This window comes from Dermacentor albipictus, chromosome 2, assembly GCF_038994185.2.
Source record: "Dermacentor albipictus isolate Rhodes 1998 colony chromosome 2, USDA_Dalb.pri_finalv2, whole genome shotgun sequence".
Taxonomy (NCBI): Eukaryota; Metazoa; Arthropoda; class Arachnida; order Ixodida; family Ixodidae; genus Dermacentor; species Dermacentor albipictus.
Genome location: NC_091822.1, coordinates 209,196,180 through 209,212,683, shown reverse-complemented (window position 1 = coordinate 209,212,683; position 16,504 = coordinate 209,196,180). Strand labels below are relative to the sequence as shown.

The window sequence follows — 16,504 nt, the reverse complement described above, 5'->3', positions numbered from 1 at the left end:
GGCAAAGGGAGTGACTTCCTCTCCCAGAGAAGCTGGATGTGCGCGTATGCCCCGTGGCGTCTGGGCCGATGACTCGGCTACCGTTATACGCTAGCGCTAAGGTTGAATTTCACAACACAATTTCCATTCCACGCACAGTAATCACACAGATCATTTGCGGCTCCGTTCAGGAGCAGACACGGGCTTTCGGGCTGGTGCTTGTTGTTGCGTTTGGCTCAAGAATATGGCTAGGAGTAGGCACCGCATATGCGCAATCACGGGCAATATACACGCATCATTTCTCCAGAAGCTGACGCTAAGCACGGGTAGCGCGACGATCTTGTTGGGCTGACACGACGACTTCGTGGCAGCTGACTTCCGAATACTGCATATGCGGCGAGGGTAGCTATATGGACTTGTTGATAGGTCATCTTGTAGATTGTTGTAGCGCAGACAGAACGGAAGGGTCATAGAAGGCAGATGAGACAACACACAGCGCTGAATCAGCTGCGAATAGCTGTTTACGTGCGCCGTGTCTCATCGCACTCAACTTCAGATGCCGCCGTTGCACACTCCAAAACAAACCTTAACTTCACACGATGTTAAATTACAAAACACCCATATTATTCGCTTATATATAATAAAGAAATGTCAACCATATTTTAATGTTAACGTTTTATTCATTACAATAAAATAATTATGCAGCGTGTGCCACGAAACCTGGTAGTAAGCAACCCAGGGCGTCGCACCAGCCGCATTGTTGAAATCGCAATAATATGAAATGAGCCCGCTGAAAATCTCATTGCGACGCGTGCGACTGCACCGGTTTTCGTCATTCCAGTCGCAGCTTTAGTCGCTGCATGTGAAACAGCCTAAAGACGCATCGGGGGGATAGCGCTTCTCCCCGAGCTGCGAAGAGGGAGTTCCCCCGGTTGCGTAAGATTTCAGCAAAAGGTGCATCCTAAGATGGTCAAACTAAGGCCCAAAGTTTATTGGGCACCATAATCTTTGTGCCTTTCATTATCTCTTCTTTTTCGCCGGCGTTTGCTCCCTTAAGTGCTTAGGAGGGGAAGAAAGAATTGTTATATCTTTCTCGCCAATTTTATTCGCCCTCGACAGATATTTAAAATTGCTAGTAGGTACAGCGCCTGGCATTTGCGCGTGGCATTTGCGGAGACGGCAGATGTTTGCACGCATGCGCGAGTAAGAGCGGGTGCGAGGCAGGAAATGTAGGGACTTTCGCTCCTTGAATATACGACTCTGCCTATAGCCACTGCGGAGGAGTTTCTTAGCGCGTGTTGTATGCGTTTGCCCCTATAGGAGTGCTCGCAGAAGTCACGGGGCGCTGTAGCTCTGAACTTCGTGTCACAAGTTGGCTGCCCGTCGTAATTATATTAATTCAATCGTGTTTTTCACTGATTGAAACAAGTTATTATTTCGCATTATTGGAAGGTGCCTCCAGGACACCAAAGCGGCAACGGGGACATCAAACCTAGAACCGGGACTGATCCGAGCGTTGAGCTCGCCGACGCCTGCGCGTGCCAGGGGTGGAGGGGGGGGGGCATAAGATAGGCTGTCCGCGTTAGCGGACAGCCAGTTTTATATGCGAACACCCTCTGTCACGCATCGGCCTCCGCGGCCTGGACCCACGGGCCACCCTGCTTCCAGCTTTGATCACCTCGCTACCTCTCGGGTGCCCAGGAGATCCTGCGCCGCCTGCTTTATTATAACCTCAGGTAATCTCCTGAGGCCTCCGTTTGCCGGTTACATGTGTCCCCCTGGAGCAGTGCTTGTAAAAAATGCAGTATATTGTCGCGACGAAAAAAGCGACCCGCGACTTATACGACTTCAGACCCTTGCCCTTTCAGACACAGCGATCACCAAATGGGGCGTCCGTGCCCACTACCTCACCGCACGGTCAGCCACCGGTGGAGCGTAAACAAACTCGACAGCACTTCGCAATGCCGGCATGTGTAGAGGACAAACGCGTACAACATGCTCTAAGAAACCTCTTCCGTAGTGCCTAGGCAGTCATATATTCAAGGAGCAAAGGCTCTAGATTTACTCTCTCGCGCCCGCTCTTACTCGCGCCTGCGCAGAAACGTCGAGCACCGCGACAAATGCCACGGTCCGTTGTACCTACTAGCAATTGTAAATACGACCCCCGGTTCCTTGCAGCGGTGGCGTAGAGGTAGAACACCCGCCTCGCGTGCAAGAGGTACGTGGTTCAAATCCCGGTGCGGCGCAATTTTCCACCGGATTAAAAAAATCCGCGTGTTGATAAAATTGCATAAACAGGCCTGGAGTGTGGCCTGATCCCGCTGACCAGAACCGGTAACCCACTCCCTCACCAGAGCAGGATTGGCCACCCTGGTGCAGTACATGGCCACAACCTCCTAAATGAACACAACAATCAAACCCCGGCCCTCTGTCCCCAGCAGCTGCGAAGCAACTGACCACAGCAGCGGTCAGATCTGTGACGCAGTAGAGGGTTCAAATAATTTCTGGCTCCGAACAGGCCGCCATTGGAATCTGAACCTGGCAACGTGTAACGTCAGAACGTTATCTAGTGAGGAGAGTATAGCAGTGTTATTGGAGGAATTAGAGGGTAGTAAATGGGATATAATAGGGCTCAGTGAAGTTTGGAGGACAAAAGAAGCATATACAGTGCTAAACAGCGGGCACGTACTGTGCTACCGGAGCTTAGCCGTGAGACGAGAACTAGGAGTCGGATTCCTGATTACTAAGGATATAGCTGGTAACATACAGGAACTCTATTAGCATTAACGAGAGAGTGGCAGGTCTTGTGGTGAAACTTAATAAGAGGTACAAATTGAATGTAGTACAGGTCTACGCCCCTACATCCAGTCATGATGACAAGGAAGTCGAAAGCTTCTATGAAGACGTGGAATCGGCGATGGGTAGAGTAAAAACAAAATACACTATACTGATGGGCGACTTCAATGCCAAGTTAGGTAAGAAGCAGGCTGGAGACAAGTCAGTGGAGGAATATGGCATATGCTCAAGGAATAGCAGGGGAGAGTTATTAGTAGAATTTGCAGAACAGAATAATATGCGGATAATGAATACCTTCTTCCGCAAGCGGGTTAGCCAAAAGTGGGCGTGGAGGAGCCCAAATGGTGAGACTTGAAATGAAATAGACTTCATACTCTGCGCTAACCCTGGCATCATACAAGATGTGGACGTGCTCGGCAAGGTGCGCTGCAGTGACCATAGGATGGTAATAACTTTAATTAGCCTAGACCTGAGGAGGGAACGGATGAAACTGGTACATAAGAAGCCGATCAATGAGTTAGCGGTAAGAGGGAAACTAGAGGAATTCCAGATCAAGCTACAGAACAGGTGTTCGGCTTTAACTCAGGAAGAGGACCTTAGTGTTGAAGCAATGAACGACAAAATTGTGGGCATCATTAAGGAGTGTGCAAAGGAAGTCGGTGGAAACTCCGTTAGGCAGGATACCAGTAAACTATCGCAGGAGACGAAAGATCTGCTCAAGAAACACCAATGTATGAAAGCCTATAACCCTACAGCTAGAATAGAACTGGCAGAACTTTCGAAGTTAATCGACAAGCGTAAGACAGCTGACATAAGGAAGTATAATATGGATAGTATTGAATATGCTCTCAGGAACGGAGGAAGCCTAAAAGCAGTGAAGAAGAAACTAGGAATAGGCAAGGATCAGATGTATGCCTTAAGAGATAAAGCCGGCAATAATATTACTAATATGGACGAGATAGTTGAAGTGGCTGAGGAGTTCTGAAGAGATTTGTACAGTAGCAGTGGCACCCACGACGATAATGGAAGAGAGAATAGTCTAGAGGAATTTGAAATCCCACAAGTAACAACGGAAGAAGTAAAGAAAGCCTTGGCAGATATGCAAAGGGAGAAGGCAGCTGGGGAGGATCAGGTAACAGCAGATTTGTTGAAGGATGGTGGGCAAATTGTTCTAGAGAAACTGGCCACCCTGTATACGCGATGCCTCATAACGTCGAGCGTACCGGAATCTTGGAAAAACGCTAACATATTCCTAGTCCATAAGAAAGGGGACGCCAAAGACTTGAAAAGTTATAGACCGATCAGCTTACTGTCCGTTGCTTACAAACTATTTACTAAGGTAATCGCAAATAGAATCAGGAACACCTTAGACTTCTGTCAACCAAAGGACCAGGCAGGATTCCGTAAAGGCTACTCAACAATAGATCATATTCACACTATCAATCAGGTGATAGAGAAATGTGCGGAATATAACCAACCCTTATATATAGCTTTCATTGATTACGAGAAAGCATTTGATTCTGTCGAAACCTCAGCAGTCATGGAGGCATTACGGAATCAGGGTGTAGACGAGCCGTATGTAAAAATACTGAAAGATACCTATAGCGGCTCCACAGCCACCGTAGTCCTCCATAAAGAAAGCAACAAAATCCCAATAAAAAAAGGCGTCAGGCAGGGAGATGCAATCTCTCCAATGCTATTCACAGCGTGTTTACGGGAGGTATTCAGAGACCTGGATTGGGAAGAAATGGGTATAAAAGTTAATGGAGAATACCTTAGTAACTTGCGATTCGCTGATGATATTGCCTTGCTTAGTAACTCAGGGGACCAACTGCAATGCATGCTCATTGACCTGGAGAGGCAAAGCAGAAGAGTGGGTCTAAAAATTAATGTACAGAAAACTAAAGTAATGTTTAACAGTCTTGGAAGAGAACAGCAATTTACAATAGCCAGCGAGGCACTGGAAGTCGTAAGGGAATACTTATACTTAGGGCAGGTAGTCACTGCGGATCCGGATCATGAGACGAAAATAATCAGAAGAATAAGAATGGGCTGGGGTGCGCTTGGACGGCATTCTCAGATCATGAACAGCAGGTTGACATTATCCCTCAAGAGAAGAGTGTATAATAGCCGTGTCTTACCAATACTCACCTACGGGGCAGAAACCTGGAGACTTACGAAAAGGGTTCTGCTTTAATTGAGGACGACGCAACGAGCTATGGAAAGAAGAATGATAGGTGTAACGTTAAGGGATAAGAAAAGAGCAGATTGGGTGAGGAAACAAGCGCGAGTTAATGACACCTTAGTTGAAATCAAGAAAAAGAAATGGGCATGGGCAGGACATGTAATGAGGAGGGAAGATAACCGATTGTCAATAAGGGATACGGACTGGATTCCAAGGGAAGGGAAGCGTAGCAGGGGGCGGCAGAAAGTTAGGTGGGCGGATGAGATTAAGAAGTTTGCAGGGACGGGCATGGCCACAATTAGTACATGACCGGGGTTGTTGGAGAAGTATGGGAGAGGCCTTTGCCCTGCAGTGGGCGTAACCAGGCTGATGATGATGATGATGATGATGATGAGAAACAAGAAGATAACATTAAATCAAAGGGTTCTGCTTAACTCAACTCCAATTGAAATAGTACCTTCTATTAAAACACTGGGTGTTGTCTTCCACAATACCTTGTCTTGGGACGAGCACATAGATCAGTTAACAACAAAACTCTCCCAAGTAATCGGCCTCATATATCGGAACGCAAGCATACTACCACGCAGTGTAATGATGCTAATTTACAATACTTTATTTTGTTCCAGACTTAATTATTGTCACCTAGTTCGGGCCTCTACGACGCAAACCAATCTGCAAAAAATCCATGTTTTGCAAAAAACGTTTCCGCGAATTATTGCGGATGTACCCAGGTACTATCCATATGAGCCTTTATTTCGCAGCTACAACATAATGTCATTAACAAATATTTATGATTATTGCCTGTACAAGCGATATAAACAAGAGATAAAAAATAATACTTGTTTCTTGCGTCAGTTAGCGAAGTTGAAATATCACTCTACTACATATAATACGCGAAATTTTGAAACATGGGCAATAGAAACTTGTAGGACAAGATATGGCTTACAAATGTTGAAAAACCGGCTGCCAAGGTTATTGAATACACTACAGAAACAAAATATAGAGCCTGACAAAATTACTTTTGCAGACCTTCAAAAATACTTTAGTGCGTAGAAGAAAAAAACAAAAAGGAAAAATAGAATGGTATAGTTAGTGTGTAATTTTGCTGCACTTTTACTGCGGAGTTATCTGCGCTTTCTGCGGTTCGTTTTGTGTACGCTGCTCTCTGGTGGCGTTCTTGTATGGATAAACAGTGCCTTGAAAGCTGAATGTTTGCACTTCATAATTGTATAACTTCAAATTGTATAACATAATTTCTATAACGATGTCTGAATATGAAATTAGTTTTGTCTTTTTGTATGTGTGGGTTTCAGTGAGTGCTGATTATAACTCACATATATTTTATAATTTGCTGACTGCTACGTGAAGTCGCCAGTGCGGGGGCCTGCGGCCTTGTCAAGCTGCAATGCGACAGCTTTTTCTGTAGGCCTCTGGCATCGTGTATTTCGGAATTCAAATAAAGTTATTATTATTATTATTATTATATTATTATTATTAAAGTCCTCGCACCTACCGTGCAACGTACAGTAAGAGTCGCCGATGGAAGCACACCTACAGTTGTTGGGACATGTACTGCCCGCGTCACTATATCTGGCCATCGGAGAAGTGCTCTGTTTCTTGTGCTTGAGGTGTACCCATACGACGTGATCTTGGGCATCGAGTTTATGTCCACACACTGGACTGTGGCGCCGGTATACCTCAACTTGAACGCCCTTCTGTCCCCGAGACTTGATGATATGTCTACGCAGCTGTGTATGTACTGTAGAGTTCGTGCGATTGCCGTCCCAATCCACTAATGTTGTTTTGGTGCTCTGCTTTCGTCGCTGACGGGGATGACGCTGCATTTCCTATTATTGACGTTCTCTTGGCACACATTGTGACTCTGCATACCACACGCGGTTGTCAAAATTGTCAACAATGAAGCTTATCCGCCCATGTACTGCCTTCCGGAATTGCGCTTGCAACGTTGTCATACCTGAACGACTGTCAGATCTCCACAACAACAGCTGACGCCCTTTCACGTCCTATGTGTGCAGCAGGATCCATCAGCTTGCCCACCAGTTCATTAGACAAAATGATAGCCGCGGCCTTTTCTCCTACACACGCTGGGGACCATTGCCGTGAGTTTGCGTGGTATCGGATATCTTTGACCTCGACAACCGCCCACTTGGCCAGACAACGACTGTCATGCATCTAATAACGCCGGTTACGCAAACCCTATTCATCGTCGTCCGTATCGCGTTTCTGCTGCTGGATGGGTGATCATACAAAAGCAAGTTGAAAAGACGGCGGAAAAAGACATTATAGACCCTTCGAGTAGCCCAATGGCATCTCCAGTTGGGCTCTTCAAGAAAAAAGATGGCACCTGTCCTTTTTGTGTTGATTACAGACACTGAACAGTAAGTGCGCTGCATACAGATAGAGAATCTGTGACGATAATAACTCTTGTAGTATGAAGGGGTAATTTCCGCAAGGCAAGAGCTGTGTCCAGAATTTCGGCATGAAAAACTGATGGGCGAAGAACTGGTAGGCGAAGTGAAAAAGACCAATCGAGGGATGGTGAGTGGATACCCAGGCCTGCCTTCACACGAAGAAGCATCAGTCGCTATTACATTTATTTTGAAACGGGCCAAATATTTTTGTCAACGGTCATTCAGATATGTTGTGGGCAGACATTTTGCATTGTTTGGAAAAATGTCTGCAAATTTAATTCTGAGTGACGATGGATACCTATGAAGCGGAATTATTTCTCTAAGGCTAACATTTAAAGGTGTTAATTGTCCTTGCACAAGTACAACTTTTGGGGTATGCAAGAATGACCACGTGTTCTCAAAAAATGGATTTGGTTCACTAATAAACGCATACTGTCCACGTCGTAGCGAAGATTCATAAGTTCTTAAGTAGGTTTGAACTGTAAGCATGCGGAATCGCGTGTGAAGAGTAGGTAGGCGCGCTTCCTGGTATAATACATCATTAGCAACGTATTTAGGGAGACCTAAACATAGTCGAAGAGTTTCTCTGTCTAATAGAACAATGGGTCTTAATTTATATTTTGCACTACCAGAAAATAAAACACAGCCAAATTCTAGAATCGGTCGTACGTACATACGATAAATAATAATTAGTGTGTCACTTCGCATACTAGAACGTCGGTTACTGATTCTACTTAGTAAACGTACGGTTCGTGTCGCCTTCGTTCCAATATATTGGATGTGAGAATGGCACTTAAGTTTCCCGTCATATATGATACCCAAGTATTTATTTTAAGGAACTCTACCTGAAGAAGGGGTCTCTATTCGTATACTAATGATAACTGTAACGGCCCGTAAAGCGGGAAAACATGGACTGCACTTTTGTTTACGTTTAGTGACAGATGTAGATTGTGAAGCGACGTCTGTAGAGTACAGAGGTACGTTTGCAAAGACAGGTGAAGAGAATTGGTGTCTCTAGCAGTCGCGAAACGTGTATTGTCATCTGCGTAGACAACAGATTCACATCCTGGTGCAGTGGTACTGAACTCATCAATATGTGAAATAGTACAAAAGACTGAACAGCCCCCTGGGGCACCCCTCTTGTGTGATCGAACTTTCTTGAAGAAAAGCCGTTTCGAAAACAATGAAATGTCGTGTTTCTCAGAAATTCAAAAATCCATGCCGGTGTATATCTCGAAAAGTTGTAGGACTGTAATCTGCCCAGTAGTAGAGATTACTCAACGCTGTCATAAGCTTTTGCGATGTGAAAAGTCACTAAAGCACTAACTTCTTTTCTATGTTCAGCAAATTGGATGCGGCTTTCGTAATCTACATGCGCACACCAAATGGAGAGACCGAGCCGGAAACGTATTTTAAATAGGCTCAGTAACGAATTTGGAGATATATGACCCATCATGCGATCATATAAAACTCTTTCAATTTGTTTTACCATATTTGACGTAAGAGAGATAGGCCTAATGTTGTCAAGATTGTAGCCGGCTCTTTGTTTTTAAGCAAGTGAATAATTTTGGCTGTCCTCCATTCTTCTGGAATCCAAGCATTTTGTAGAGAATTATTTACTGTGTTCAGAATGTCATCAGAAGACATTTCAAACAATAAATTTAGCATGGCATTGGAAATGCCGTCTGGACCTGGAGCTGAGGCAGGTAGAGATCTAAGGATATTAGACAGTTCTGACACTGTGTCTTCCACAACTCATCGGCGATGGGAGGCCTTAGTGGCCCATTTGGCCAGTGTGATGTTAAGTGTTGCGCTTAGCCCTTTCTTATGAACTCTAATGAAGCAGATGTCTCGCGTGGTGAAAGCATTATCGATTCAGTCTTCGCTGGTGTCGGTATGAATTCTCTATATCGTAGGAATCTGAACAGAGATTTTTTGTTGCTGGGCTTAGAGAGGAAGTCATCATGTTTTTCGTCATACTCGCATTTGGCATTTGATACTGCTCTTTTGAACGCAGCAGCTGCGAATTTATAATCGCTCCAGTTACTCAGACACTGATTGTAAAGTAATTTCTTCCACGCGGCTTTTCGTCTTCTATAATCCCGCGTGCAATCCGAATTCCACCAAGGACAGGTAGTACTTTTGCTTATGTTAAGATTAAATTGGAACTTTTTAAAGGAACTTTTTAGTACAGTGCGAAGCCTCATTGCTTTGATGTGATTGTATACCGCTTTCTGGGACTTGAAGACCGTTTTCAAGACACTGTGAAATTTCTGGTAGTTGACAAAAGTTCGCGTCGGAGACTCCAGGGGAATAACAGGGCAGACAATGTCAGCCCTAATAGGTAGATGGTCACTAAGTCTCCGGCTACCACAATTTATTTCCTACAAGGTTTGACAAGGGTATCAAGGAAACGAATATCATGCACGCCTGTGGGAAAATATGTGTTAACTAAGGAAAATGGGGAACAACTAGGAATAGTTACATCTATTGCTAGTATCTCACACTCCGTAGAGATATACTGCTAGGAAATGTTCACTTAATGGCACATTTTTGTCGTTATCAAGAAGCAAATCCTCCGGCTCTTGATGGATGGTCCAATCGAAATAAACGATAATTTTTATATGAAAATCTCGGCGATTGGAGAGCCAAGTTTCCTGCAAAAGAATAATGTCGGGTGAAAGTATTGAAGAAAAATGTAATAAATCGGTAGCTGCTGAAATGATGGAACGGCAGTTCCGCTGTAATACCTTTAAATAACCTATGATGATTTAATGCCTACTTTACAGAACATTTGCTCTAAAATACTGTCGTTTAGAAAATCTTTCTTCGGAATACTATTTTTACCATACTTTGTGGGTTTTGATTCAGGGACAGAGCTGGAAGAGTTAGGATTGGAATCTGACTTGGCAAGACTATCTTTCAGAGACTTTTTGTTTTTTGAATGCGGCACAGAGACCGAGGATTATCTTTAGGTAATCTTGTGCGTTTGAGCGTCGGGAGGTCCATTTCTACATCCTGGTTGTTTTCTGACACTGATCCTCAGAAGCATCCGTTGTCGGTCTGCTGAATTGAAGTTGATGGCCTCGCATTGTCTGCGTCTTCTACAATAACTGATGAGGGATCCATTAGCTGTTGAGCATTCTATGTTAGGCTCTGTGTAAGAATCTGCGAGCTAGCATTAGAACTCGCTAAAGGACTGAACAGCTGAATCACTTGTGAAGTCAACACTTGAGCTAGAGTCTCCGACTGGTTTTATGTTAATTGTTCCATAGCTTTTGACAACGCCTTTTCGATCGCTGTCGCAATAGAATCTGAAAGGACTGAGTCTGCAACCATTTGTTGACGGGCTGTCACTCCTGCATATCCCTTAGATCACCCCTGGACCACAACAGCGTCACGGCTTGAGCAACGTTTCCTTTCAATTACATCTATATTTTGCATTTCCTGTGACCTTGCAGGGCAATTCAAGTAGTTGGCGGGGTGACCACTACCACAGAGACAACATTTATCATCTTTTGACGATCAGTCACTAAAATTGTGGTTGTCTCCACAAGTACAGCAGCGGGGTGCAGATCTGCAGTCCCTGACGCTGTGACTAAAACTACATTTGTTGCATTGTAGAATGCGTGAAGCCAGAGCTTCTACCTTGTAAATTAGGGGCCCGACATTGATTTCTGTTGGCCGCATCGTCCCAGCACACGTAACTATAGCCGGCTTCGTTGGTATATTTTTGTTGTCGATTACTCGACTACACCGGTAAACGGCTAGGACTCCAGCCACCGAGAACATGTATAAAATCTCGTCAGGGGTTAAAGTGACGTCTACCCCTCGCACAATGCCTCTAGAGCATGCGAGATATGGCGGTATGAAACAGCTCACCGGATGTGAAGCGAAGGTGGTAGAACTGAGTAGTTCTTTGACACAGGCCTGGTCGGGTGAGCAGCAAAGTATACCCCCTTTGCCGAATCGGCGGACCTCTGTAATCTGGTGGAAGTAAGGTGAGGCCTTCTGCAGTTCGCCCTGAATCGTCTTTGGATTTTTCATATTGATAGTTCAGCCGTTAGTGGGCACCATGACCGCAAGAACATTGCCGGCTCCACTGCGAAGAAAAAAACTGAAGCGGCAGCTCCTGAGGAGCTACCGAGGCTGACCACGGGGAAGCCCCGTAGCCCGATGATGATACAGACATCAAGCACACATCAAGCACACAAGAACACATAAAGAAAAAGAGTAACAGAAAATTACAAGTTTAGCAAAGAAAACAACACCCGATACTTGTCCTGAGCCCCGAAAGCAGGAACGCTTAACACCACTCCTTCTTCTTCGTTTTGGCGTCGTTAATTGACGTTGTTAATTGACGTCGATGTTACTTCATTCACCGGAATGAGAAGCAGCGGTCGTTGTTGTTGAACTGAGTGGTCGTGACGCCAGCACGCCTTCTCGCTTGCACACTCGAGGTCGTCATCTTCGTCATCAGCGTGGTTGGGCACAGATAGCGCGTCGCGGCAATATGATCCTTTCTTTTGTTAGCAAATGTTTTACCCGTAGGCCAACGCATGTAAGGAAGTGAAGGCATTTCTTGCGATAAACGATTTTTTTGTTGTTGTCACCAAATGCTTTAATCGTGCGCTAAGGCAGGCTGCACCCAGTCCAAGAAAACACTGCGCTGTTTTGCTTCAAGGCGGGTTCATATTTAACAGGGTATTTTGAATTAACTTGTTCCGCGGCCAAGCGCTAAGCTCGGGTTTGCCATGTTTTGTGTTTCTCTGCTTAATTCAGATTCTGCCGCGAGTGGATTTAAGAGCTTAGTAGAGGAGTAGGTCTTCTATGTCGCCATGGCCGAGCCTTGAAAGCAGCCGAAAAAGACCTCAAAGTCTTCGGAAAACCGCGAGGTGACGGCCGCATTGGCGCGTGTGATGCGTGGGCCGCTCTGGCAACGTGCCAGAGACCCTGTTTGAGTGGCGGCGCCTTGTGGTGAACGGTTCTACTCGCTTTGACGGTCGCCCGTATTCCCTCAGTCTACCAGGCGCTAAAGGTATGGAGGAGGCACTGACCGGACAAACTTCTTTTATTGCGATAACAATTATATGGACACTCTAGGTGCATTGCTGCCGTCGTCGTCGGCGTCGCCGTAATGTCCCGTACAAAGACCAAGGGCCATAACATCGTGCCCGTCTGCTGCCATATGCAGTAATTGCGAGTCAAAGCATGCGAGGGGAGAAAAACGGGTACGAAAGGCACCAACTTCCTTTGCACACAAGGCAGTTGCGGAGAAAGAGGGGGGGGGGGGTCGATGTGCGTTGTGGACACAGTCTAGGCGTAGGCGCACCGAGAGCTGATACCTTCGTGTGCGCTGTGTTCTCCCCCGCTTAGTTCTCGTTAAAGCGAGCGACAGCACGAAAGTCGATCCGCTTGCTCCTGCGGCCGCGCTTGCTTTCACAGCGAGTTTCCGCGGACTTCTAGTGACATGTGCGCATGCTTGCTCGTACGCGCGTGACACCACGCTTGTTAATTTGGTTAGTGAGCAAATGTTTATACTGCTTTCTACTGCCGATAAAACTACTATCCTTACTTGTGATAGCTGAAGACTAATTTACGCAATTGACACTTCGTGTTTTGGGCGAGCCTGCGACACTTTTTACACGTATGTACACACATCATCAACCTTTCGTGTAACGATGGAGGACTCTACTGTATACATGTATGTGGCAGTAACAACCTGTGAAGTCGCCTCTTGCCCCTCCCAACTGGCCATGCTTGCCTAGCATAACAAGCGCTGCTGCATGCGAACAACGTCGCCCGTAGAGCAGGTGGCGTTATCACTAAATGGTGAAGCGACTTTGCCCTTGTAGATCTTAGTTATAAGTGATGAGCCGGGTTTACGTTCTTTCTAATTAACCAACGTGTTTTGGTGCAGGTTCCATGCGTGGCCGCAGTTAAATGATCAGACCGGAAAGACCTACCTTCCGAGCTCTGCTCCTGGGATTCCTTGTCCTTGGCGGCTACTACTGCATCCATAAGCGAGTCGTGATCGACGCCACATATAACACTCAAGCCATCTCAGTGAGCGCCGCAGTACCACGGTCCACGAATGACGGCACAAGCGTGACACCGACACTGGCCCAGCCGAAGAAGGAACGGTATATAGTGGACACTCCTGGCTGCAAGATCCCAAACTTTGACCCTTTCGACGAGAGCGTACGCAAATATTATAAGAAAGTTGGTCGGTACAGTTGCAAGGGCAAGCCATCGTTCATTCGGCTAGTCAACGGGACCACGCCCGTGATCGATGAGCCGTCGCTCCTGACCACCTTCAAGTGCAAACCGAAGGACGTACGATGCACTTACATCGAGATATACCGAAACGAGTCTGTTCGCGTACCAGACGATGCGTTCTTCTTCAAGCCCGAAATTCAACTCAACTTTGGAGAACCACTGAAGGCCGAGTTCGTGCACGTGCAGTGCTACAGGGGGGCCTTGTTCCACGAGGAGTACCTGCTCCTGCCGCTGCTCAAGAAGGACGTTGAAGAGCGCTGCGAACAAGTGCGGCACGAGGCTGGAGACAAAGGGAGTGGACTGAACGTGCTCGTCCTGGGACTCGATTCTGTGTCTAGGCTAAATTTCAACCGGCACCTGAAAGAGACCGGCAACTACGTGCGCGATGTGCTCAGGGGCTACGAGCTCATGGGCTACAACAAGGTGGGCCTCAATTCTTATCCGAACCAAACGCCTCTCCTGACCGGTCTGAGCGGGAACGAAGCAAGGAACGCGACGGGAGGAAAGTTCTTCGATGCGCTCGACTTTTTGTGGAAGCGGTACGCGAAAAAGGGCTACCGCACAGTGTTCCACGAAGAACAGCCCAAGTATGGTCTCTACAGCTATGTGGGCGACGGACTGAGGCACGCGCCCACCGACTACTACACACGGCATGCAGTGATGGCAATCGACAAGTCGAAGCTCAAGAAGAACTCGTACTGCCTCGGACCGAGGCCACCACTCGAGCTCTACCTGGACTACATGCTGAGCCTACTCGAGGTGCTCGACAAGCGACCCTTCTTCGCGTACTTCTGGATGAGCGAGCTGGCCCACGACCACCTGAACATGGCCGGCCACTGCGATGCCCCGCTGAGATCTGCCCTGGGCAGGCTCTATGACAGCGGCATCCTCAACAGCACGGTGCTTGCCTTCATGAGCGATCACGGCCTCAGGTTCGGATCGCTGCGGCAGACGTACATCGGGCGGTTCGAAGACAGCTTGCCATACGCGTTCCTCGTGTTTCCGCCCTGGTTCCTGCAGCAGAACCCGCGCTTTGCCACAGCGCTCAAGTTGAACCAGAGGCGGCTCGCGACGCATTTCGACATGCACGCCACGTTGCTGCAGCTGCTCGAATCCGGGATGCCCAGGACGGTGACAAGGCACGGCCAGAGCCTCTTGCACGAGCTGCCCGTGACGAGAACCTGCGCCGATGCTTCCGTGCCGGCTCAGTTCTGCGCGTGCGTGGAGACCGAGGCGTTTGCAGTGAACCACCCGCTGTCCCTGAAGGTGGCGCACTTCGTCGTTGCCAGCGTCAACACGCTCGTCGGGCAACAGCTGAATGGCAAGTGTGCCCCATGGGCACTCAAGTCGGTGCTGGCCATCCGCTTCTACCCGCGTGGCGTGGTCGCCAAAGTCGGTAACACCACCGACAGTGACTACTGGGTCAAGCTATCCGTGGCGCCTGGCGATGCCCTGTTCGAGGCCGTCGTGCGCCACTCGGTCGACTGGAAGACCTCCACCTTCTCCCTGGTGCAGCAGGCCGACCGGCTCGACTGGTACAGCTCGCATTCGCATTGCGCGCGCGGCAGCCGCTGGGAGAAGTACTGCTACTGCAAGTAACAGGCACGATTGGTTAAGGAATGGCCCCATTATTGTCGTGCACTGGATGGCTCGTTACAGAAAAGCGGCCTATCGAGGATGCCGTGGAGACCAGCCCTTTCTGTGTACGCCCTTGATTCGTACACTGAACTGGTGACAGCTGGTCGAGAGTGATTCAATTATTCTCGACGCTTGGCCAGGTCAATGTTCCCCTCAAACGGTCACCGCTGCGTCGTTTCCTGTGCATGTCAGCACTCACCCGTCGTATTTACTATTTGTGGCGGTGCTGCGAGACTTGCAGCAAGGATAGGTGACCAAGCTGTGATCGGCCCACGAAATAGTGGACAGTACGTTGGCGAAGCTTAACGCAAATGAATGTCTTTGATATATTGCTGTAAGCGTTATCAGAGCTTTACAAGTGCGCCAATGACGCAGAAAACAGAATGGTTCGCTCATTTAGTGTGGTGTATATATTTAAACACTGCAAGATTATATTTCTTTTCACCATAGTCGGAAACTGCATTCCAAAAGAGAGCGAAAACATGTATAGATAGGAAGATTAACGAGAAGGTTTTCTGGTTGGCTGCACTAGAGAGGGGGAAGGAGTAAGGGGACAAACTAGGAGGAAAGGGGTTAGAAAGAGAGAAAGAAAAGATAACACTCCGTCCGAGCGAATTTGAAAAGTGCGCCCCGGTATTTATGAGTGTGTTAGTCCCGACGGTACCCTAAAGGACGGCTTGGTAGGCTACCGGATCGCAGTTGCTGCATGCGCTCGGCTGCACGAACGTGTTCTTGTGCTGCAGCCTTGGCACGGCGTAGACGAGCTCGATCCTGGTTCTGCTCGCGGCGTTGCTGAACGAAACATGCCTGCTCCTAAGGAGTACGTATGATGCGTGGCCTACCCATTTCGGAGCCGGAGAGAAGCTGCTTCGCGCGCTCGGCTGCAACAGAGAGCAACGACATCACAACTGGCGCAGCTAAACCAACACCACCTGCACGGCACAAGGCCTTTTCACTCCGATCCATGACTCCATGTTACCTGGCCCGACTGCCATAGAATATATTGGAAATGCTCCCGAGTAGGCAACAGTGATTTTGACATCATCGCTCTCATCACGCCAGCCTTGTCAATAGGAATTTCGGGCCAGGTAGCGTGACGTCATTGATCGGAGTAAACAGGCCCTGTGCTAGCTGGATGGTTACATTGGAAGCATAGCGCGTGAAGGACGATCGACAAAGACATATCTGAAGCTTG

At 47.5% G+C, this 16,504-nt stretch overlaps 1 protein-coding gene across 4 annotated transcripts in view; it reads left to right on the top strand.

Moving 5' to 3' along the window:
• LOC139056424 (uncharacterized) overlaps window positions 1-15,758 on the top strand; it is a 235,152-nt gene extending 219,394 nt beyond the window's left edge. For all 4 annotated transcript variants that reach the window (XM_070534657.1, XM_070534654.1, XM_070534656.1 and 1 more), the window contains one exon: window positions 13,313-15,758. In XM_070534657.1, the coding sequence (XP_070390758.1) occupies window positions 13,336-15,270 (1,935 nt within the window). In that variant the 5' untranslated portion in view covers window positions 13,313-13,335 and the 3' untranslated portion in view covers window positions 15,271-15,758. The remainder of the gene's footprint in view (window positions 1-13,312) is intronic.
• The last annotated feature ends 746 nt before the right edge of the window (window positions 15,759-16,504 follow it).